The 22927-nt window shown below is 51.1% G+C and overlaps 1 protein-coding gene across 5 annotated transcripts in view; it reads left to right on the top strand.

The window, feature by feature from the left end:
* PGM3 (phosphoglucomutase 3) overlaps nt 1-22927 on the top strand; it is a 292467-nt gene that overhangs the window by 152790 nt on the left and 116750 nt on the right. For all 5 annotated transcript variants that reach the window (XM_078648137.1, XM_078648134.1, XM_078648136.1 and 2 more), the window contains exon 5: nt 908-1041. In XM_078648137.1, coding sequence (XP_078504263.1) covers nt 908-1041 — 134 coding nt within the window. The remainder of the gene's footprint in view (nt 1-907; nt 1042-22927) is intronic.

Below are 22927 nucleotides of genomic sequence, written 5' to 3'. Positions count from 1 at the left end.
CTATGTTTGCTGATGCCGTTCCCTCTGCAGCACTCCTTAGAGACTGGGCAGACCGGGCTCCGCTCGAGTGTTTCTGAAAAAATATATATATTTGGTTTGTATTCTCTACTGTCTGACCGACTCTTCATTTGGTATGGAAAGCTGAGAGGTGGTCCTGAATGACCCAAGTGACCCTAAGCGGGCCACTTCCTTCAGTTATTCAGTTAGAGAAAAATAACTGACATCTTCAGACAGCTCACCTGACAAAAACCTGTAACTCTAGTAAGAGAGAGAAAAATAAACCTTATTTTCCAGGTAGCAATTAGTTAAAAGAGAAACTGACATTTGACCTCTTTCCTTGAACAGACAGCAAATGTGTCAAGCTAAACTCAAGATTTAATGTCATCTTTATTGCTCATTAACGTTCTGAATGAATAGAAAACCTGTTTCTTTCTAGCCTAAGTTTTCTGGCCAGATGGGACTAGTAGGTGCTAAAAATAGCTCGACCTGATAAACATTTACTCGCAATTTCGAGTGGGCTAGTAGATTTTACGAGGCCTGCTGGATACTCGAATTGCTATAACAATGTAGATCTTGCATTTCACCTCGTAAGCACCTCCCCACCTTGCGAGGATAAAGACCTGCAGTCTTTAGGCTAGGTGCAACTAGTTTTTCCTAATATAATACATTGTGGAGTGTCCTGCTACAGCAGGGGCCTTCACAAGCCATCTCCCTCATCCAAAGGGAATTAATCCCTTATACTTATATATAGCGATTCATATAGCCATGTTACCTATAGTTCAGTGTTTAACATATTGACAAACCCAGTCAAATTAAACCCAACATTCATATGAAAATGTCTACTTTTTTACAATTAATGTGTATGTTTTTGTCTCATGCTTTTACTTTTCTTCTATTGGTTTCTTAGATTATGGATTAGTGACAACACCACAACTACACTACATAATTCGCTGTCGGAACACTGAAGAACAATATGGAATTGCTACAGTCGAAGGATATTACAAAAAATTGTCTAAAGCTTTTTCAGACCTTATTAAGCAGGTAGACATGATTATTTAGTGAAAAAGCACCAAGATCAAAGTAGATCAACCCCATGTGTGGTGTTAGGAATATGAAATGTAATCCCAATTTCCTATTTCTGAAGGAAGCACCCTTTTAGAAAATGTATTTACACGGAGGCTTACTTACCTAGTCTTTTTTTGCTAATAGTTGAAGACAATGGTACCCACATTGAATGTTCAATATTGAATGTAAATTTAGCATATAGATTAAAATGTATTGTTGGGCAACATTTAGAAATTCATATGAAGTAACTGACCCAAAGGGAACAGCACATCTTACAGGCCTGGGAACTATGCAATCATTAACATTATGTAAATAAGTCGGATTCCGAACCGCCAACTGGAACTGAACTGGAAACCATGGGAGGAAACTCCTCCTTAAAGGATAAAGGGAGGGAAGGGGGAGTGCGATGGGCTGGTGGGGGCAAGTAGCTGTAGCAGGTGGCGTGTGGGCTGGTTACCGGCCTGAGGGGTGGGGCTGTGTGCATCGTGGGGGAGAAAGGGGAATCCGTAGCACAGGTAGATAATAGTCTCAGTAGCGCTGACTACTTGTCCTATTCTAGCCTCTCACCGGGGCGTCACTCACCCATTGGTGGGGCTTGTGGACTGGGGTGTCGGGTGGGGTCGCAGGGCAGGAGTTGTGTCGGCGCAGGGGCTTCCTCTGTGGTTGTCTCTTGTTTAAATTGTATTAATAGTTGCGCCCATTCCTTAGAGATTGGGTATTTGCGTGTGCCTTTTACTTCTTCCGCCCTCAAGGTCTCTTCCTCCGCTGCCCCCCACTTGTTCACTGCTCCTATCCAAGCTGCTTCCGGGGGTCCTGTAGGGGCTCTCCAGTGTATGGCTATGTTTCTTTTGGCCAGAAGGATAGCTAGGGATGCGAATCGCTACTGCAGTTTTTCGGACTCTTTTTTTCCTGTAGATTCCTAAGGCGCACGTCTCCCATGTGGTGATGTGTAGCAGGTGTACTATTGTTTGGAGTGTGTGGTGTATTTTGTTCCAGTATTGTTGCAAGGATGGGCAGTCCCGGAACATGTACTTGAAGTTCGCTTCTAGTGTCTGACATCGGGGGCATTTGAATTCTGTGTCTGGGTAGTACCGGTGCAGCTTATCTGGTGTAAGATAAGCACGGTGCAGGACATTAAACTGTATGTTTTTGAAGCGCGCGTTTCTGGAAACCTTTTTAGGGTATTCCAACGTCTGGGTCCACTCTTTGTCATGGAAAACTCGACCCACGTCGTCCTCCAATGACTGTCGCAGTCAGTCCAGGGAAACATTAGTTAATTCCCTGATTGCCTTGTATTGCCATGTCTCTAGGTGTCTGCCTGCCCCCATCCGTAGTATCGTGTGCAGCACTGGGTGTGTTGGGGTTCCCCATCTCGTAATTCCTAATATGTATGACCGCTATCTAAGAGTTGCCTATGTGTTAAGAAGTGTCCCTGTGGGAGGTCGTACCATTCGACCAGCTGCTCATATGCTTTCAGCTGCCCATCGTGGACCAGAGCTTCTACTTCTGTCACACCGCGGTCGGTCCACACCTGCAGGGCTCCCTCGGTGTAATATTCTTCCTTCCGAGGGAAGCCCACCAAAGGAAGCAGTGGGGAGTATAGCGGTCGCCCTTTCGACATTCTGTGTATTCGCATCATGCATTTGCGGGCTATGGTGACCTGCATCGGGTGTGTGCGGGCCGGCTTGATGCCTGGTAAGAGCATTCTTCTGATGACGGGAAGGGGCAGCCTACCAGTCTCAGTAATCGTTTCACCTATGCGTTTCTCGGCTGTCCAGTGAGACAACCACTGAAGTTGCACGGCGAGAAAGTACGATTCAAAGGACGGGGCTCCGAGACCTCCGCATGTGGTGGGCAGATGTAATGTGTGCAGTGCTATTCTGTGCCGGCCATCCCCACATATCAGTGTTGTGAGGAGCGTGTCCAGGTCTCGGAAGAAGGACCGATGTGGGATCACTGGAAGATTTGTGAACTGATACAGCATTCTGGGAACCATTATCATTTTGGCTATGGCCACCCGTCCAATGGGTGCCAGGGGTAGTGTCTTCCAGAAGCTCACCGCTGAGCGTAGGCCCGCTAGCGCTCTGCGATGGTTACCTTCGTAAAGGTCCTCCGGGGAATGGTATAGTCGCACTCCTAGGTATCTGGGGGCTGCTTCGCTCCATTTCAATATCTGTGTGCCTATCTGTACATCTTGCGGTGCCAGGTGAGGTCTGAGTGGGTAAATTGTCGATTTAGGTTTCTCTGAACTCCTGTAGGGCTATCCATATCGAGGGGAGGTCTCCCGTTACGTCCCGCACATAAATCAGCAGATCATCTGCGTATAATGATATACAGTGCAGCGTGTCCGCAATCGGGATACCCCATCTTTCCCCCTCCCGTCTTAACCGTATGGCCAGGGGCTCCACTGCCAGTGCGAAGAGGAGGGGGAGAGGGGACACCCCTGTCTGGTTCCCCTCTCCACCAGGAATGAGGCTGAAATAAGTTTGCCGACTCTCACCCTTGAGGTGAGGCCCCCTGTATAAGAGTTTTGTATACGCCATTAGTACGGGGCCGATCTTTATTTTCCGCAGGGCTGTGAAGAGATGAGGCCAAGTCAGAGTATCGAACGCCTTTTCGAGATCAAGGATCAGGCAAGCCGCTCACGGGAATCTGTCTTTTACTCTGTCTTGTATATGAAACAGTCTACTTAGGTTATGTGAGGTGTTGCGTCGAGGCACGAAGCCGCATTGGTCTGGATGTACCAAGGCCCGAAGAAATTGACTATAGCGATCAGCCAGTAACTTTCCCAAAATCTTGCAGTCTGCGTTCAGGTGTGTAATCGGCCGGGTCTCTATGCGGTTTCGGGAATGTTACCACCATCGATTCGCTGAACGATTCTGGTAGTATACCCCTGGTCAGGGCGTCTTCATATGTGGACGCCAGGTGGGGCACTATCTGGGCCGCAAACGTGCTATAGTACTCTAGTGGGAATCCGTGCATACCTGGCGCTTTTTTCCTCGCCAACGATCCAATGGCATGCTTTATGTAGGAGGATGTGATTTTGCCGTCTAAGTCTTTCCTATCTGTCGGGGAGATTGTGGGCATGAGCGACGGACCCAGGAATTGTGCCAGCTCGCACGGTGTCACCAGTGCTGGGTCGCGGTACACTTCTGCGTAATAGTCCTGGAATATGTGCAAGAGGTCAAGTTGGGAGTTTTTGAGATGCCCATGTTTGTCTGTGAGCTCTGTGGTGGGATGTGGCATCATATCCTGTTTGACTACCCAGGCTAGTAATGCTCCTGTTCTATTGCCCTCCCTGTGTGCCCTGGTAGCATACGCACAGAAGTTGTATTTGCGCAGGTCTCTCATCGCCTCCGCATGTGAGAGCTTTGCCGCTGAGAGTTGTGCAAGTGTGGCTCTCCCCTGATCCATGCTCCGTGATAGATCTGCCAGTGTTTTCTCTGCTCCGTTTAGAGCCTGTTCTAGCTTTCGTCATACCCCCACCACCTGTTGGATGCACTGTCCCCTGGCGCTAACCATATATGCGTCCCACTCTACTGCTCTAGAGGAGGCGGAGCCAGCATTCTGTAGAAAGTATTCCCGGATATATTCCCCATGAATTTGGTGGAAGGCTTTATCAGTGAGGCATTCCTGGGGTAGTTTCCATGTCGGAACTGGGGGGTGAGGCGGTCTCCATCTAAGGACCACTATGTGTGCGTCATGATCCGATACTATTCTTCCCATATAGTCAGCTTATTGTACTTTGGGTAGTAGGTCTGTGGAACACAGGAATCTGTCAAGCCTAACTCGCAAGTTGTGAGGGATGGAGTGAAAGGAGTATAGCCTGGCATCTGGATTCTGTGCCCTCCATGCGTCCACTAATGACCAGTGATCTATCCATCTACGGAAGCGTTCAGTTTGTTTGTGTGCTGGTGAGTGTATTGGTGGGGGATGTGACCTATCCAGGTGCAAATCCAGAACACAATTGTAGTCTCCCCCCAGGAGCCATGGTATCTCTGTGTGATGGGCCAATACACTGGTAAGTTTATCCCAGTATTGGTCTTGCTCCATATTGGGGCGTACACACATCCTATAAGTATCGGTTGACCCTCCAATAGGCCTGTCATGATTACATATCTCCCTTCTCTGTCTATTAGTCGAGTGTGTTCCTTAAATGGCACCCCTGGCCTGATCCATATAAGTGTACCTCTGGCGAAGGCAGAGTACGCTTTGGCACAGACTATGCCCTGCCATTTTTTATGAAGGCGGTCTACTTCCTGTGCTGTCAGATGTGTCTCCTGGAGGAGGGCCACCTTGGCCTGTTGCCTCTTGATATAGGCATAGACCGAGTACCGTTTATTAGCTGTGTGCATGCCCCTGACGTTCAGTGTGACGAATTTTAAATCTGTGTTTGGTGTTTTATGTGTCATGTGTCACCTGTACGGTCTGTGTTCTTTCTCTAGGTATGCTCTCCCTTGCACCCGACCCACCCCATCAGCCCCCCACCACCCACCCTCTCTACGAAGTCCATATTGTCCATTCTCTTCTCTCCCCGCCCGCCCGAGGATATCTGGAAAATTTAGGATATAAAAGGGGACAAACTGCAACTCCGGGGAACATTCCCAAAGTAGGGGACCTACTGCTCGAGGCAATACATCCAAACTTGTTGGCATTTGTAGACTTTAGTTCGTTGCTGTGGGGTAGTGGCTGTTCAATTTCCCGGCTTCTGCCGGCGAGGCCGCATGGTCATAAGAAACTTCAGAGATGTGCCCTCTTGCATCGCATCTGTTCTTAGTTACTTTCACGGAGTTGGGGTGACTCTGTTCATTTTGATCACTGCAGTGAGTCCAGACCGCCCCTGATCTACATCTCGGTGAGTGGAAGGCCCTGTGCCGGTGCACGGCCCAACCTTGGATGGATCATTCCCGCTGTGTCCCGAACTCTCAACAGACTATTATATCAATGTGTCAGCCGTCTGAGGAGTCGCTATTGGAGGCGTCATGGAGCCTTCTCGGGACGCAGGTGCGTCGCTGCCCTCGTCTTCGGAACTGAACAGGTGGGGGCCCTCCTCCTAGTCCGAACCCCTCCTCGTGGGGTCCAGGGCGGCCACCGCCTGCAGTGCCTTCCTGGGTCCAGCAATGATTTGTGAGGTCCGGGGAGCAGGTCCCGGTCAGGCTGGACCGCGCACTGAGTTGCGTCAGGGTGACTCTTCGGAACTGTCGTCCCTACCGTCTTGCCGTTTGTCCGTTTTGTGTGTTTGCGACATTCGTGTGGCGCGACGTGTGTTGTTCTATCTAGGTGTCTTCGTCTTTCGGGTCAGTAAAGAAGTGCGTGTTGCCTTCGTGAATGATTTTGAGCCTGGCCGGGAAAAGATGAGCGTACTGTATGTTCTTTTGGCGCAGGGTGCGTTTTATCGCCTGGAAAGTGGCCCTCTGTTGTTGCACAGCTCGGGAATAGTCCGGGAAGAGCATCCTCTTTGTCCTCTACTTGCAGCCGACCGTGTTCTCTAGCTGCTCGGAGAATAGTGTCCCTGTCTCGAAAATGTAGTAGTTTCATCAGGAATGGCCGAGGTGGCAGGCCTGGCTTGGGCCTTCGTGCTGGGACTCGGTGTGCTCGTTCAATGGAGAAGTAGGGGGTTAGATCCTAGGCAGGCGTGAATGTTTTGATCCAGTCTGTGATGTATTTGATCGGGTCTGCCCCTTCCGCCCCCTCTGGCAGATTCATAACTCGAATGTTGCTCCTCCAGGAGCGTCCCTCCAAATCGTCCATTTTATGTTCTAGAGCCTTGATCCGGGATTGCAGGTCTTTTAGTGTGTGGTGGTGTTGCTGCACTTGCGGTTCCATTGTCTGCGTTGTCTTCTTACCCTGATTCTCTTTGTCCGTTAGTTTCCTGTGGTCGCCTCGAAGGATGTTAAGATCAGTGGCCAGGGTGTCAAACTTGTTTTCCATCGCCACTCTGGAGTGCTCTATGGCAGCAAGGACTTGGTCTAGTTTTTTGGACATGGAGTCTTCCCTAGTGGGTTCCTCTCGCGAACTAGTCGCTACAGGTGTCTGGGGTGTTATCTTCTGTTGTTCTAAAGCGTGAGTTGTACCCACCGCGCGTTGGCGACCCATGCTGGGGGGCTTCGTCTCGCAGCTCCTTGTAGCTGATGGCGGTCAACTTCGGTCTCGCTATTACGGATATCCACCGCAATGCCGTGTCCGTCCCTTGCTCCGGATGCAGGTCTGGCTAGTAGTGGTGAACCAGGACGTTCCTGCTCAGTATGGAGCTCGTATTTCTGACGGGGCGGCTGCACCGCGGCGGCGGCCCCACGCCACAAGGGCGTTCTGTGTCCAGTGTTGGTAGGTCCCTCATGGTGTCTCCGCTGCGCCAGTGGTGAGACGCTCCTTACATTGGTGTCTGGGGGCTGCCCTTGGCAGGTTCCACCACCGCTCCACGAGAGGGGTTGCTGTATCGTCTTTGTACACCTCTGTATGGGGGGCACTAGGATTCCTCTCGGCTTCTGTTTTCCCGCCTACCAGTCGCTGTATCTCCTTCCGCCCCCTTTCGCACTACAGGTCGCAGATGGGGAGAATGGGGAGTTACCATCCGTCTAGGCCTGTTTTCTGTGCCTGATATGAGGCTCTGAAGTTGTTTGTTGGCTTTTTCTTTGTTGTGTCTCCCCGAAGTCAATAGGGCGGGATACTGTCCGGTCTTGTGCTGTGTGGACAGAGTGGCGCACTGTCTCATCCGCGCTTGTCTAATCCAGCCTTCCACTCTGGTGTTGTGGTAAGCGCACAGGGCCTGGGAATCGCAGGATCGGCCCTGTGGAGCCCTAGATTTCCTGGGGTGTCCGGGTGGGATCCCTCCACTTCCCTCGCCGTGTAGCGCTGCTACTGCTGGCAATGAGCTCCTCGCACGCACTACGTACGTGCTTCGCTGCCACCGAGTTGCTCCCCTGGCTCCCGCCGTGAGTTTTGCAGGTGAGGCCCAGGGACACTCTTTGCCGGTTCTAGATTGCCTCAGCTTGTTAGCGCCACGGACGTCTCTCCTGCATTGTGCCTCGCAGCGCGTCTTCTCTGTTCTTCCCGCCGCCCCTGACACTGTTCAGGCATGGAGGAAGCTTGGAGGGAGGGGATCTCCCGTCGCGGCAACGCCTCGTCTCAGCGCAACGGGGCCCCCACCCCGTAGTCCACCGGATGTTTGCCGTCACTGGGCCGCTAGGTCGGGGTCGCCGCCACCTCACCTGGGATCTGCAGATCCCGCGCCATCCCCGGTACCATCCGCCCGCTGAGCTGTACAATATTGCCTCAGTTGTCGAGACCGGCGAGCTCCTGTCCCGCACCGCGGGTGTGCTCCGCCGCCTCTGTCGTCTCCCGGTTTCTGTCGCGGACGGCACAGGCCCGTCCCGGGACACTCGTTGCTGGTTCAGGGGTCGTCTCAGTTTGCCATCGCCTTGGGTGCCGCTTCTGTAGCGCGTTACATATCGCGCCTCCTCTGTTCTTCCCGCCGCCCCAGGCACTCTTCACACAGGTAGGAGACCTGGTGGGAGGGGGGGTTCACCCATCGCGGCAGCGCCCCGTCTCAGAGCTGGACCCCCTCCTGACTCTCGGTCGTCTGGTCGGGGCCGCCGTCCCCTCACCTGGAGTCCGCTGGCTCCGCGTCGCGCGCTGGGACCTATTTGCTCACTTCGGTCCTTAGCAGGTCATGGCAGTTTGTCGCAGGCCTGCCATTTTAGTGATCTGTCTCAGAGACCGCTCAAGGGGTGCTCCCGGCGCTGCCGTGCCATGTATCAAGGTTTTAGGCACACCGGAGCGATCGTTGCATCTTCTGGATTCAGGTACTGGTCATTATGTTGAGTTTAGATGTGAGGGATCTATATGATAGCCATTTATGCTGGCCGGCACCCGGAGCCTCAGGGAAAGACGTCCGCCATCTTGGCTGGCTCGGCCACGCCCCGTTGCATTAATGCTTGATGCCATACATGTGGTACAAGAAACAATCAATTAAGGAGATTGGGTTAGAGACATGCATGCTGATATGTTCTTAACTGAAATCAAAAAATACATTTCATCTGACTGGCCTAGTGAAGGTTCTTAATGCCTTCATTTGCAAGTATTTTTCAAATTGAATTAATGGATTGGCTTGTGAATGGAATGTCATTTTAGGGGCTGGGGGGGGGGTAAAATTGTTCCTACAGAAGATATGCAACTGGAAATCATCAAGCTTAGGAGAGAGCGGCAATAATATACATGGTCAGAGAAATGTATTGGTTGCCTTAGGTGGATGTTATGGTCTGCAATATTAAAATTTGCATTGATTGTGCCTGTTTAGATAAAAGTGTAACAGCGTTCAGGCCTCCCCCCAGCAATACCGGGTCAGTTTCCTGTAGTGGCCCTGGCAACATATTGCTGTGCATTTTTTGGGCCCATTACACGTTATCTCCTTGTAAATACACTTCAGTTTTGTTAGATTACTTCTTCAAATGGGTAGAATGGAAATGTGAAGGAATGCTTTCAAAGAGCAGGGCCTTCCTTTTTCCATTACTACTGATAATGGAGTACAGTCCCGTTTAATGCAGAATTCCTACATGACAATGGTATAGTGCATAAACATACCCCTCTACATTCACCTAAAAATAATGGTCTTGCTGAAAGTATTAATAAGATTCTTGTGGAAGAAGTGCAAATGGCCATTACAAAACATGTATGTGTTTTAAACTTATTACGAGAGGAAATGTGGGCATATCATCATGCTCCACATTCATCTACAGGTTTTTCACCATGTGAAATTAAAAAAGAGTGTACCTCGCTCCAATGCGTTTCCTAACTGGCTTACAAATTTCAGATCAAATTACCTTGTTTTAAATGTGTATGGTAAAGCCAAAAGCAATGTTTTGTCCAAACAATTTAAGAGTAAACTGTTACATGACTCAAAGAAAACAATCAAGAATAATAGCTTTGTTATAGGTGATTGGGTCAAGATCAGGAATCTGAACTATGTTATCAAAGTATTGTCAAATTACTCTTCTGCACATTAAGTGATATATGTAGGCAAATCATCAGCTAAACTGGAAGATGAAAATTGGTGGAATCTCAATAGACTGGTAAAGATCAACAACCAACTCAAAGATAATCAATTGTTGTCAGAGGAGGAGATTGGGTTGATCTGCTCTCCCCTTCAAGGAATACCCCCATTATGTGTGAATAAAGTCTGAATTTCATTGACCATATCCTGTTTATCTTTTTGAAACCTTGTGCCTTCTGGTGATGGGATTAGAACACTCGTTGGTCATGAACTGTCTTCACCGGTTGGTCTGATGGGATGCTAGCCATTGACTCACTGCTGTGGAGTGCGTATGCTGTGACTGGCTCATCACTGTTGCCATTCTTACGCACTTTTCTTGGAGTTATTAGTTACACTACCAAGTGTGTCATGTATAAAAGGAATACTGATCAATCAAAATTCACTTTTGACTTGGTTTGGCTCGGACAGCAGATGGGAATGAGAGCAGCAGGAAAGGACCACAGTGGACTATATTTTACTGGATATGCAATGAGCCTCTGAGTAATTGACTGTAAAATTGACCCACTTACTTCATGCATGGATCACATGAAGAAACATTTGTACAAACCCACATTGTACATCAACATGACGGAGCTGAAGGGGGGGTGGCGAAGCCAGCGACTAACAAGGCCGCCTGGCTCTGAAGCTCCGATTTTTTGTTTGAATATTTTTATTGATTTTTCAACATATTGTAACAATACAGAGCCGTAGCTGGAGGAGGGTAAGGCAAAGGTTATTATTGCAATGTGCAGCAAGGAACAATAACAGTGACAGCAGCATACATTACAAACTTCTCAATTCTTATATGTCATTGCTATAAAGAAGAAAGACATTACATGAAGCGAACCACAGTTCCTTTCTGCGCTCCCCACCGGGGTGTGTTGTCTGTATCCCTACAGTCCCCTAACCCGCAGCCAGGATAGAGATGGCTTTGAGGGATCGAGTCAGCGGGACATAGCATGCGCATGTGGCTCATCACGTGTAGCGAGTGTATGTCCAATGGGATGGTATAAGGGCAAGGTGCCGTTGGAGGCCGTGATAGGCGCGGTTCAGACCATACTTTGTACGGTCATCCCTCATTAATTACTCAGGGGGAGAAGGAAAGTGAAAAGCATATCCGACATGTTTCCACATCGCAAGGATGCAGGTAATGGTCGCGGGGCGTAGCGCGCAATGTTGCTGTCCGTCACTCAGTAAGTCATAGCGGGGTCCCATCATTGTCATTCCAGCCTCATTCGCTCCGTAGGGGGAACATGGAAACAGTGAAGGGGGAGGGGTGGGGTGTGGTCATCAAGTTCGGTGGCGTGTGTTGTGTGTCGCAATGGGAGCGTCGTGACATGGGCGGGTCTCAGGAAGGTCAGCAGGTGTGCCTGTCGTTGCTTTTCTAATTCGAGGAGGGCGTGGGGGCGTGCGCAGGAGGTGTGAGATGTGGGGGAAGCGTGGAGGGCGTCATCTCTCCCGTTAGAGTGTGGTGTCATCTGAGGGTGTGGCAGTCTCCCCTGCTGGTGGTGCCCGGGCGTCTCGGTCAGGGCCGTCTAGGCCGCTGTCCGCAACGGTTGCCTCATCTATTGCAGCTCCATCCCTTCTGGGGGAACTGTCAGGTGTGAGGTCTCCCAGTGATTGGCATTCCCTATGGAAGGAGCTGAGCGTGTCGTCCCATAAAGTTGCTATTGGGAACTGCCGCAAACCTGCTGTCTCCTCATTGCGGAGGACGATGCTTTCTGCCCTTGCCCAGTTGTCTAGGGAGGCGCGCCAGTGTTGTGCTAGGGGCGGAGTTGTGCGCTTCCAATGCTTGGTGAGCAGTCTTTTGGCTGTAAGGAGGCCAAGGTCCCAGAAACGGGAGGGGACTCTATTAAGGGCAGTCCTCTTGTAGAGGCCCAGTAGGCATGCCTCCCATGTGTGCGGTATCAGCATGGCCGTGCAGCGCTCGAGGATCAGCAGCACCGACCGCCAGTATGTTTGTATCCGAGGGCAGTGCCACAGCATGTGTAGCAGGTCCGCTCCATGAAGTGCACATCTCTGGCAGCTAGCCGTGGCGCCTGGGAAGTATTGGTTGATTCTATCTGGCGAGAGGTATGCCCTGTGTAATATGTAGAATTGAATCACCTTAAAGCGTGCGTTGCGAGGGACGTTTTTGGGGCCTGCTAGCACCACCGCCCACTCCTTGTCCGTCCAGTCCCTCCCTTTGTCGGTCGCCCATTTGGCGCATAGAGGTTGTAGTGTGTGCAGTGTGTGTGACAACATTGCTTGAGTTAACCAATGTATCACATGGGATCCATCCCCCATGACGTGCAGGTGTTGTATCAGTTGATGTGTGGGGGGCTCATCAGTGACGTTTCCCCACCGACGTGTGTATGCTGCCACTATGGAGGCGTGTTGCAAGAACTGTCCTGCCGGGATGCCCGTGTCGCTGACTAGCGTCGCGAAGGGGATTAGAGTCCCGTCGGTGTACAAGTCCGCCATGGTGTCCACTCCCAAGCGTGTCCAGTGCTCCAGTGCGGCTTCCGTGACAACGGTTGTTGCCTTAGGGGTACCCAGGAGCGGGAGCGCCGGGGCATATGGTTTAACATGTTTAGTGAGTCTTAGGCTTCTGGCGAAGCACTTCACAGCCACGCTGGCGGTTCTCCGTGTGTGCTAGTGGGTGGAATAGTGAGCGTATCTGTAGGAGGGACAACGAGTCCGTGGCTGTGGCTGTGTCCGCCAGGTTCCTGCCCGAGAGCCAGGCCGCTACCCACTGCAGCTGCGCCGCTAGGTAGTAGAGCTCTAGGTTGGGCACTGCGAGGCCGCCCGCTTCGACTGGCGCGTATAATTTGCTCAGTGCCACTCTGGGCCTTCCGGTGTTCCAGATCAGCTCCCTCATCATCGTTTCTAATTCCTTAAATGCGCGGGCCGGGACGTACACTGGGATGTTTGCGTAATAGTATAGGAGTCGGGGTAGCACTATCATTTTCGTCAACGTCACTCTGTTCGGCACATTGAGCGGGAGAGTTTTCCAAAATGCTACCTGCGACCTGATGGACGTGACAGCGCGTGTCAGGTTGCCATCCAGGATATCCGGGAGTGTCCTGTAGATATATGTCCCCAGATATTTGAATGTGGTATCGTGCCACGGCAGCTGTTCACCATTGATTCTGATCCCGGGGTCCGGGATGTCGGGTGCAAATGAATATGCTCCCGATTTGGCCCAGTTCACCCTGAGACCCGACATGGTCTCAAAGGTTCGGAATATGTCTGAGAGTTCCGGTGGCAAGTCGGCGAGGTCCCTGAAGTACAGAAGCAAGTCGTACCTCGGGGCTCCTGTATAGTAGTCCGACCAATTCGATGTAGTCATCTCCTAGGTCGAATTTGCGCAGTACTGCCAGCAGATAGGGCCACTCGACCGAGTCAAATGCTTTTTCGAGATCAAGAATTAAGCACCCTGATCTAGGCCATCCCTGCACCGCGTAATCCTGTATCCGAAACAGCCTTCTGATGTTGTGGGAGGTGCATCTAGTGGGCACGAAGCCGTTCTGGTCTCTATGCACCAAGGGGGGCACTAGTGGCGCCAACCTTCTGGCCAGGGCTGACGCTAGGATCTTGTAATCCGTATTCAGGAGCGCTAGGGATCTATACGATCCCAGGAGTGTAGCATCTCGACCCGGTTTGAGAAGTGACACCAGCATCGCCTCATTCATGGACAGGGGCAAGGCTAAGTCATCCAGTGCCGCCGAGTACACTTTGAGGAGCTCCGGTATCAATATATCGGAGCATGCTTTATAATATTCGGCCGGTAGTCCATCCAGTCCGGGGGCCTTGCCGTTCGAGAGGGCAAAGATGGCATCGCGCAACTCGTCCACCACTATTGGCGACCCAAGGTCGTCACGCTGGTCCGCCGTAAGGGCAGGCAGTGGGATCCCGTCGAGGTAACCGGCGATGTTCGGATGCGGGTTCGGTAGACGTGACTTATACAGCGCTTGATAGTGTGCTACAAAGGCTTCGTGTATCTTCACCTGGGTGTATACCACAGGACCAGCAGGAGAGTGTATTGCTGTCACGGGTGTTGTTCGCTCTTCACGTTGTATCAGCCAAGCCAGCAGTTTGCCGGGCTTATCGCCGGTGTGATGTGTGCGGGCCGAATGTGCCGTGTAATTAACATGTTTCAGCTGGTCTATCAGCCTGTCATGTTCCGCACGCGCTTCTAACAATCTGGCGTCCTCGCCGTCAGTGGCTTCCTGTTCCGCCTGCAACAGGTCCGTCTCCAGGCGCCTCAGATCTGTTTCTAACCGACGTCGCGAGAGAGCCTGTGTGCCCAGACACTGCCCCCTGAGGACCACTTTGAATGCGTCCCATTCAATCTGCGGGGTCGATGTCGTGCCAGCGTTATCCTCAAAATATTGCGCTGTTTGTGTGCTTATGGAGCTTCGAAACTGGCCATCTAATAGTAGGTCGGGCTGTAGCCGCCAAGTAGGTGTCGGGGGTCGGGGGCAGTCCCATGCCAGACTCAGGGTGTGAGGGTTGTGGTCAGAGTGTGTGCGACCCATGTAACAGGTGTCCGTAACATGTGGCAGGATCTCACTGGTGACCATGTACCTATCTAGACGCACGTGCAGTGTATGTGCCCCAGAATAGAATGAATAGGCTCTGGTGTGCGGATTGCGACTGCGCCACGCATCCTGCAAGTCCCATTGTCCGGACCACGCCTGAAGGGTGCCTGCTGCAGTCTGTGCATGTGAGTTGGGCGGCGGGGGTTGAGAACGGTCCAGGGCCAAATCTAATGTGCTGTTGTAGTCCCCACCCAGCACCCACGGAATACCATGCCAGGGAGCCAACGCGGCAGACAACTGCACAAGGAAAGCCGCCAGGCCCGTGTTTGGTGCGTACACCGAGGCCAGCACCAGTGGGCTCCCGTCTAACCTGCCGTGGACCACTACGAATCTCCCTCCGGGATCCACATGCGTGTCCAGCATCGTCCATGGAGTGCCTGGCCTGACCCACACCAGTGTCCCCTTAGCATAAGATGAGTAGCGTGTGGCATACAGTTGCCCCCGCCATCGGCGGCGTAAAGTGCAGGTTTCCGAGTGGCTGAGGTGCGTTTCCTGTAAAAGGGCAATTTGTATGTGGTGGCGCTTGAGATATGAGTAGATCTGGTAGCGTCGGGATGGTGTGTGCATGCCCCTGACATTCCACGTGCACATCTTAGTGGCAGACATTACAAGTTCTCAACAGTTTCCCGTCCTCCCAACTCCCCTCCCCGAGACCCACATCCACATCAAGCAGTTGCCCCCAGCACCACACATCCGTAGCGTGGCCGTGGCCACACTCCACAGCAATAGAGGGAGAGGGGGGCGGGGGGAGGGGAAAATACAACTAATGAAACAATGAGCCATTGAACATGGTGAACGTATAGAATACCAAAAGGTCGGGTGCGGAACGTGCTCCCGTCCATACTCTCGAGGAGAGCAACAATGTCTAAGTCAAAAGGGGGCAGGTGTGCAAAGCGCACCGTAACCGTGGTATCAAACCAACAAAGTCGTTACATGGAGGTCCTCCACCTTCCCGGGAGGTATGTGGCAGTCCAGACCATCCTTGCATACAGGGACCCCCATACATACATGCATCAATGCACCATACTTTACGTGTCCCAGAGTGGCGGTTGCCGGGGATGTGTTCTCCGGGTGCGTGTGTCGGCCAGATGCAGGTACTTGGGCTGTGCTCGTGGGTCATAGACACTGGGGAGGCCTCAGGCGTGCACCCACGCCGCATACCGTGTGTAGAGCCGGCGCTGCCATCTGCCGATGAGAATGTCCCCCGTGTACACGGGGTTGGGTCCCCGCCTGCCCAGTCCCCAGTGTCCGTTGAGGTGTCTCTCGGCACACGACCCCGAAAGAGCAGGCCTTGTGGTGCATTCAACTTATATATTCCGCCGTCTGGGGCGTGACATCCGGTCTTTCCTCCGAGTCTTGTGAGTCCGGTACACCATAGATGGCTTCATCGTCGCTCGGAGGGTCCTGTTGACTGCCACCCGCTGTCTCGCTCTGTGCAGGGGAACGGCTCAATTCCATCACCAGACGGAGGGCGTCTTGTTTCTCCTGCTGCATGGCGTCTCCCCGGGAGGGTATCCTCGCCGCTCCTCGCGCACTGGGCTGCGATTTCCGGCGTGGTCTGCGTCTCCTCCGGGCGCTTCCGAACGGTCGCCGGGGCAGAGGACCCGCCGCAGTCTTGGGGTCCGTGTCTGTGCCGCTGTCTAGCCATGTCTCCACTTCGGTTGGGTCAGTGAAAAAGTGGGTTCGCTCTCCAGCCACTACTCTCAATTTTGTGGGAAACAGCAGAGAGTACTGCAGGCCCTGCTGTCTGAGGCGCTTTTTCTCTGCCAGGCTTCATCGTCGCTCGGAGGGTCCTGTTGACTGCCACCCGCTGTCTCGCTCTGTGCAGGGGAACGGCTCAATTCCATCACCAGACGGAGGGCGTCTTGTTTCTCCTGCTGCATGGCGTCTCCCCGGGAGGGTATCCTCGCCGCTCCTCGCGCACTGGGCTGCGATTTCCGGCGTGGTCTGCGTCTCCTCCGGGCGCTTCCGAACGGTCGCCGGGGCAGAGGACCCGCCGCAGTCTTGGGGTCCGTGTCTGTGCCGCTGTCTAGCCATGTCTCCACTTCGGTTGGGTCAGTGAAAAAGTGGGTTCGCTCTCCAGCCACTACTCTCAATTTTGTGGGAAACAGCAGAGAGTACTGCAGGCCCTGCTGTCTGAGGCGCTTTTTCTCTGCCAGGAAATCATGTCGCTGCCTCTGCACTTGTACAGTGTAGTCCGGGAAGAACATTACTGACGTATTCTCAATCCGGATCTCCTGGAGCTTGCGCGTTTCCCGAAGGATGGAGTCTCTGTCTCTATAATTCAGTATTCGGAGCAGCATGGGCCTCGGGTTGGAACCTGTCGCTAGTGGCTTAGTGGGAACCCGGTGTGCGCGTTCTACCACAAAGTGTGGCGAGAGTGTCCCCTCCGGCAGCAGGCCTCGCAGCCATCGTTCCATGTGCTCCTCCGGGTTCCTTCCTTCCCATTTCTCCGGGACCCCTACGAGTCGCACGTTGTTTCTTCGTGCCCTGCCTTCCGCATCTTCCGCCCTGTCTTCCAAAAACTCCACCCTATTTAGTAGGTCTTGGATGTGTTTGGTCGTTTGGCTGGTCTGGTGCCGAAGTTCCTTCACTTCGTTTTCCAGGGTCTCGGTGCGGTCCGCCAGTTTCTTGTGGTCCGCTCTCAAGTCTATGACCACGCTATCTATTTTGGTGGCTAGTGAGGTGCGGGTGAGCTGGATGGATTCTTCCAGTCGTTAGTTTTCGGTCGGCTGCGGACGGTGGGTCGCAGGATAACTACGCCGGGAAGGGGAGCTCAGTACGGAGCTCTACCCGAAGGCGTCCATGCCGGTCGCGTGCGTAGCCACGCCCCCTGGCTCTGAAGCTCCGATGAGCTTTCCGGCTCACTAACATATTCCCACTCTGAAAATCATCAAAATGCCTAACGAATTGACGTACGCTGCAGCGGGAGGGGAAGTGGTGGAGGTGCTGACCCTGCCGATCTAACTACAAGGCTGCTCGGTGACTGCAATCGCAGCCGGCGGCGACCGACTGGTTCGGAGGTGCGACCTGCCCAGTGAGAGATCCACGCCCGACCTGGTGGGCGGAGCCAACATGAAATTGAGACCGGGGACTGCGCTATAGTGGCTAACTACTGGAGGACGCCCGTCACTTCAACATTATTGTGACTCGCTCCACATCCTAGCGGTTGCCAGACCTTGCGCTGCACCTCAGAAGTGCCTGACCCGAGAAATTGTGGAGGTACTCTGCACTTCCCCGTTCATAGCCACTTGTGGGAAGCACTTGTGACACCTGATAATCACGAGTTTGTGAAAGCAATTGTCTCCTGCACCCCACTTTCTATTTTGTATAAACTTGGTGTGGATGCACTCTCGCCCATATCCTGTCCTTGAGGGAGGGCCACGGTTGGCGCCATCAGCCTGCGTTGGTTGTGCCTGGGTCCAGGAGTGCTTTGGGAGCCCCCAACTTACCTAGTCGGTGCCCTCCGGACTGTTGCCAGTGGCCTCTACTGCACCTACACATGCAGGGGAACCCCCGCCGGGTCCCGGGCACCACCTGCGACACACTCCAGTCGTCAACAACCTTGTCCCACACGTCACCGGCATCCCCAATTTACGTGCCTCCACATGCAACACAACTGAAGGGGTCGAAAGGCGCCGGCTACACCTCCTGGGGCCTGGAGGGTCACGGCATCACAGCTCTGACGCAGCATGGGCTGCAAGGATCCGAAACAAAGGACTTTCCCCTTTGAAAAACTAGTTGATACCGCCCCACAACATGACTCATCCATGGCGGGATCTACGCAACACTCGGAACAAGAATATAACCCCCCGGATGCAGCGGACTCTACTCCGGTAGATGAGAGCGGGTTTTAAGTCATTGGACAGCCGCTTTGCTCTACAAAAATATCTTGACTCTGGGCGCCAAAATCCAAGTGCATGACAAACGTCTCGATGTAGCTGAAGCACGCCTCTCCGACATTGAAGATGGGGCTGCACAATCCGTTAAATGTCTGGAAAGGGTCGAGCTAATTCTAAAGGAAGTGGCCATAAAAAATGAAGACCTCGAAGCCCGCAGCCGCCGCAATAATCTGCGCATTCTTGGCGTGCCGGAAACAACCCCCACTGGCCGCATGGATCTATTTGTTGAAACTTTGTTGATCAGACTGCTCGGCAAAGACTCCTTCACTTCTGGTTTTGTATTCGAGAGGGCGCATAGATCTTTGGGACCTCGCCCAAACCCAGGTCTTCCCCCCCCAGACCCATTGTGGCGCGTGTCATGAACTTCCGAGATGCAGCACTTTGCTTGGCAAGAGAGAAAGGCGACATTGACTGGCAGGGCGTGAAGCTGTCCTTCTATCCGGATTTTACAGCATGGTGCAAGACGCACGGCGTAAATTCAACGGAGTCAAGCTACCCTAAGGAACTTAGGGTTAAGATACGGCATGCTATACCCCGTCAGGTTAAAAGTCGACGTAGACCGCAGAGCCCGAATCTTCGAGAACCCAACGGAGGCCCCGGAGTTCAGCCGAGTCTACAAACAGAACAATCTTCCTTCCAATAGAGCGGGATCGGGCCCATCCCCTCTGTACCGTGGATCCAATGCAAGTGCTGAACTGTTTAACAGTGCTGGCACGGGATGATTCAGCATCTTGACTCCTATATCTTGTTTCATTGAAACATTGGGAATATGTTTTCTTTTAAATCCTTTCAATGATACTGCATTTAGCTGTTAGCTTACCGGGGTGTTGCTGTCCCTCATGGTGTATCCTGTCAGCTTGGTTCGGTGTCAATTGAGGTACTGTTTTTTGGGATTTTCATTTACATGTAAAGCTATTTGGTACTTCACTTTCTCTATTATGTTGGGACTCGCCCTTCCCCGATGGGGTTTGGCTGGGTGGGGGTAGATTGTTAAAATGTGAAAGTCGTGTCTCACGAGACAAACCAAATTGTTCACTGTTGCTCACAGTAGTTAATTGTCGCTGCAATATTGAGATGCAATTATTTTCCCGGATATATGGCCCGGTTTGGTAACATAGAGGGTCCCTCCGACCTCTCCCTAATATCCTGGAATCTACAGGAACTTAATGACACTAGAAAACGTAGGCAGGTGCTCCATTATTTGCTCAGACACAAGGTCGATATTGCTTATTTACAGGAGACACACTTCCCCAAAACAGATAAGTTGCACTTTTGCACCAGCTGGGGGGGCGCATAGGTATTTTGCTACCTATAGTAATTGCTCACGGGGTACTGCCATTTTCATACATTACATAGGAGAGTTCCCTTTCACTTTAGTTCCATACGTCAAGATGAAGAGGGTAGATATCTTGCGGTCTCCGGTACCTTGATTTGAAATTCATGCCCTGAATACAAACGCCCCCGATTTTTTTTTCTTCCATTCACTTCACACACGGCTCATGGGGCTACAGCCACAGACGTTGATCATAGGTGGGAACTTTAACCTACTACTTGATCCTGCGGTAGACGGTACATCTAGGTCTTCAGATGTTAAACCACGTGCCCGTCGTGCACTCCTTGAGCTCTGTGACAGGTTCACGTTGCTAGATGTCTGGCGCAAACGTAACCTGAACGCCACAGAATACACGCACTATTCAGGTCAACACAACACCTGGACGAGGATTGATTACTGGTTGCTACCCACCTCCCTTCCCCCCCGGACATTTATGGGTGGTGCACATCAGTTGGAACCCTTCCCAGGACTGACTCTACATCTTAAGGTCCCCTGCCCAGAGGGCTTTGAACGGCAGTGGCGGTTCCCCGGCCTTGCTTTACATGACAAGGTGTTCAAGGAAGAGATACGAGCAGCCATAGAGGAATATTTTGCTATCAACACGGGCTCTGTAGACTCCTGGGTGGTTCTGTGGGAGGGTTTTAAGGCTGTTATACGTGGTGCATGCATAGCCAAACATGCAGGAGTACTCAGAAACCTTCGCAACACACTGACACGACTCGAACGTGACCTCAAAACACTTGAGGATACTATAAATCACACACAACCCACCGACGAGAGCAGAAGATTAGTAATACTGAAGGAATACAGGAAACAGCTGACCGGGAAATGTTATTCTTAGGGAAATATCAGATGGCCCGACGATATGGGGAGGGTGGGAGACCTGGCAGAGTTCTGGCTCAGCTCCTGTGCCCCATATCACAAGACTCATATTACGGAACTGCATTTCTCAGACACACACACACACACATGCACCTCCACTGCGTACATACAAAACAAATTCTTGGAATATTCTACTACTCTGTACTCCACCACAATAGGGAGTAATCATGAGCGCTATTTAGATGAGATAGGCTTAGTTTATCTGTAGAAGGATATGCAATATGTTAGGGACCCCCTCTGAAAATAGATACAAGGTAAAGGAAGAAGAGGGGAAAATATGACACAACAAGAAGAAAGTCTCACTCTCAACCTATATTCCTTTTTCACTTGATTTGACACAAATACAAAGCGTGAGCTCAGAATCTCTTGATAACAAAGTACTCAGACAGTTAACAAAAATATATTCTTTTATTTCATTTCTTTTATCAAAAATGTTTTCATCATGATTTTGTATTTTTACTATATATAAACAACTCAACACATTATCCTGCAGACAATAGTATAGTCACATTTCAGTGGAAAATACGATAGGACAATAAATAAAGAATATCCCCATGTAGAGAGACAAAAAACAAACTCACACACTCTCATTCATACCATACTCTTACACTCCTAAAACAGCCTCCACACTATTTACATATATCTGGGGAGCTAACTACAGAATGACGTAGTAGTCTGGGTGACCAAATACAACAACTGCATATAGCAGGATCTAAAAATGCAATCGTCGACGCGTTTCGGTGGCTGCAGAACGATGAGATGCCACTTTCCTCAGGACCTGCCAGATATAGAAACACAACTAGTGATATATTTCCACTGTCATATATTTTGGTGAACTTGGCTGTTTCAATTATCCAAATATTTAGTATGCTGAGACGACTGAGGACAGTAATATACCACTTCTAGTGAAGATTGCCACAATATCATGCTCTGATATCCTTTCTGAAGGCAAAATTGCACTGCATGTTGACTCCTCCTATTCGTGTACGTAGGGCACAAAGATTCTCTAACAATAGCAATACGACGTAACTTTAAAAAGCGGAATTGCTGTTCACCGTAGCATCTCCTATTTCTCCATGTAAATGTAAACAAACTGAGTTTCCTTTAGCAGTGAAGGTCCGCTATGACTGTGTTTATCCAACCATCCACGATAAGTCCTTCTACCACCACTCTAGGCAGTAGTTAATTCGCCGTGAGCTTCATCATATATTTCTTTAGAAGCTTTGATATACATTTTTGCCCGTCCACACAAATGCACACGTCCTCTAGTCGTCCTGGTCAATATGCAGGATTTTTTAGCGGAACCCATCTCTGTTGTCGACTTCTTACTGGCCATTGACACTATTCGTGGCTCATCGGCACCCGGATTAGACGGTTTTACCGGAGACTTCTATATAGAATATAAGGAGTTATTAGCTCCAAACCTCATCGAGGTTTATGCTGAGGCACTGGAGTCACATATCCTTCCCCCAACTTTAAGCGAGGCTGTCATAATTCTCCTTCCTAAACCTGGAAAAGACCCTATACAATGTTGCTCTTACCGGCCACTATCCCTCCTAAATTTAGATTATAGAATGTAATACTGTCATTTCTAATCGGATGTCCCAATTAATGGTATTCATCATTTCTCCGGCTCAATCTGGCTTTGTGCCACATCGTTACTCTTCACTCAACCTCCGCACACTTTTTTCTGTTATTCATAGGATCATTCCAGACACACCTGCTGCAGCCATTCTTCTAGACACGGAAAAGGCCTTTGATTCTTTAGAATGGCCCTTTTTTCTTTCTGTTATGAGACGTATGGGCATGCCTTTGGGTTTTATCGCCACAACATCATTATTGTATAACACACCAACTGCTCGGTTACGTTTAAACGGTACACTCTCTTGGCCCTTTCCGTTATCCTGCGGAACCAGTCAGGGCTGCCTCCTGTCCCCATTATTATTAATTTTGGCTATGAACCCCCTGATACGGCACTTTCAGGAGCGACATCTACACAGAGGTCTACAATATATCACTTGCCCCCTCCTGGTGTCCCTATACGCATATGACATCAGTTGCATGAACTGATCACGGAAATTATTCGATTTGGTCGCTTCTCAGGATTGGGCATAAACTGCCACAAATCTTTAAT

This window comes from Lissotriton helveticus, chromosome 6, assembly GCF_964261635.1.
Source record: "Lissotriton helveticus chromosome 6, aLisHel1.1, whole genome shotgun sequence".
In the NCBI taxonomy this organism is placed as follows: Eukaryota; Metazoa; Chordata; class Amphibia; order Caudata; family Salamandridae; genus Lissotriton; species Lissotriton helveticus.
This window is presented reverse-complemented; position numbering and strand designations above follow the sequence as displayed.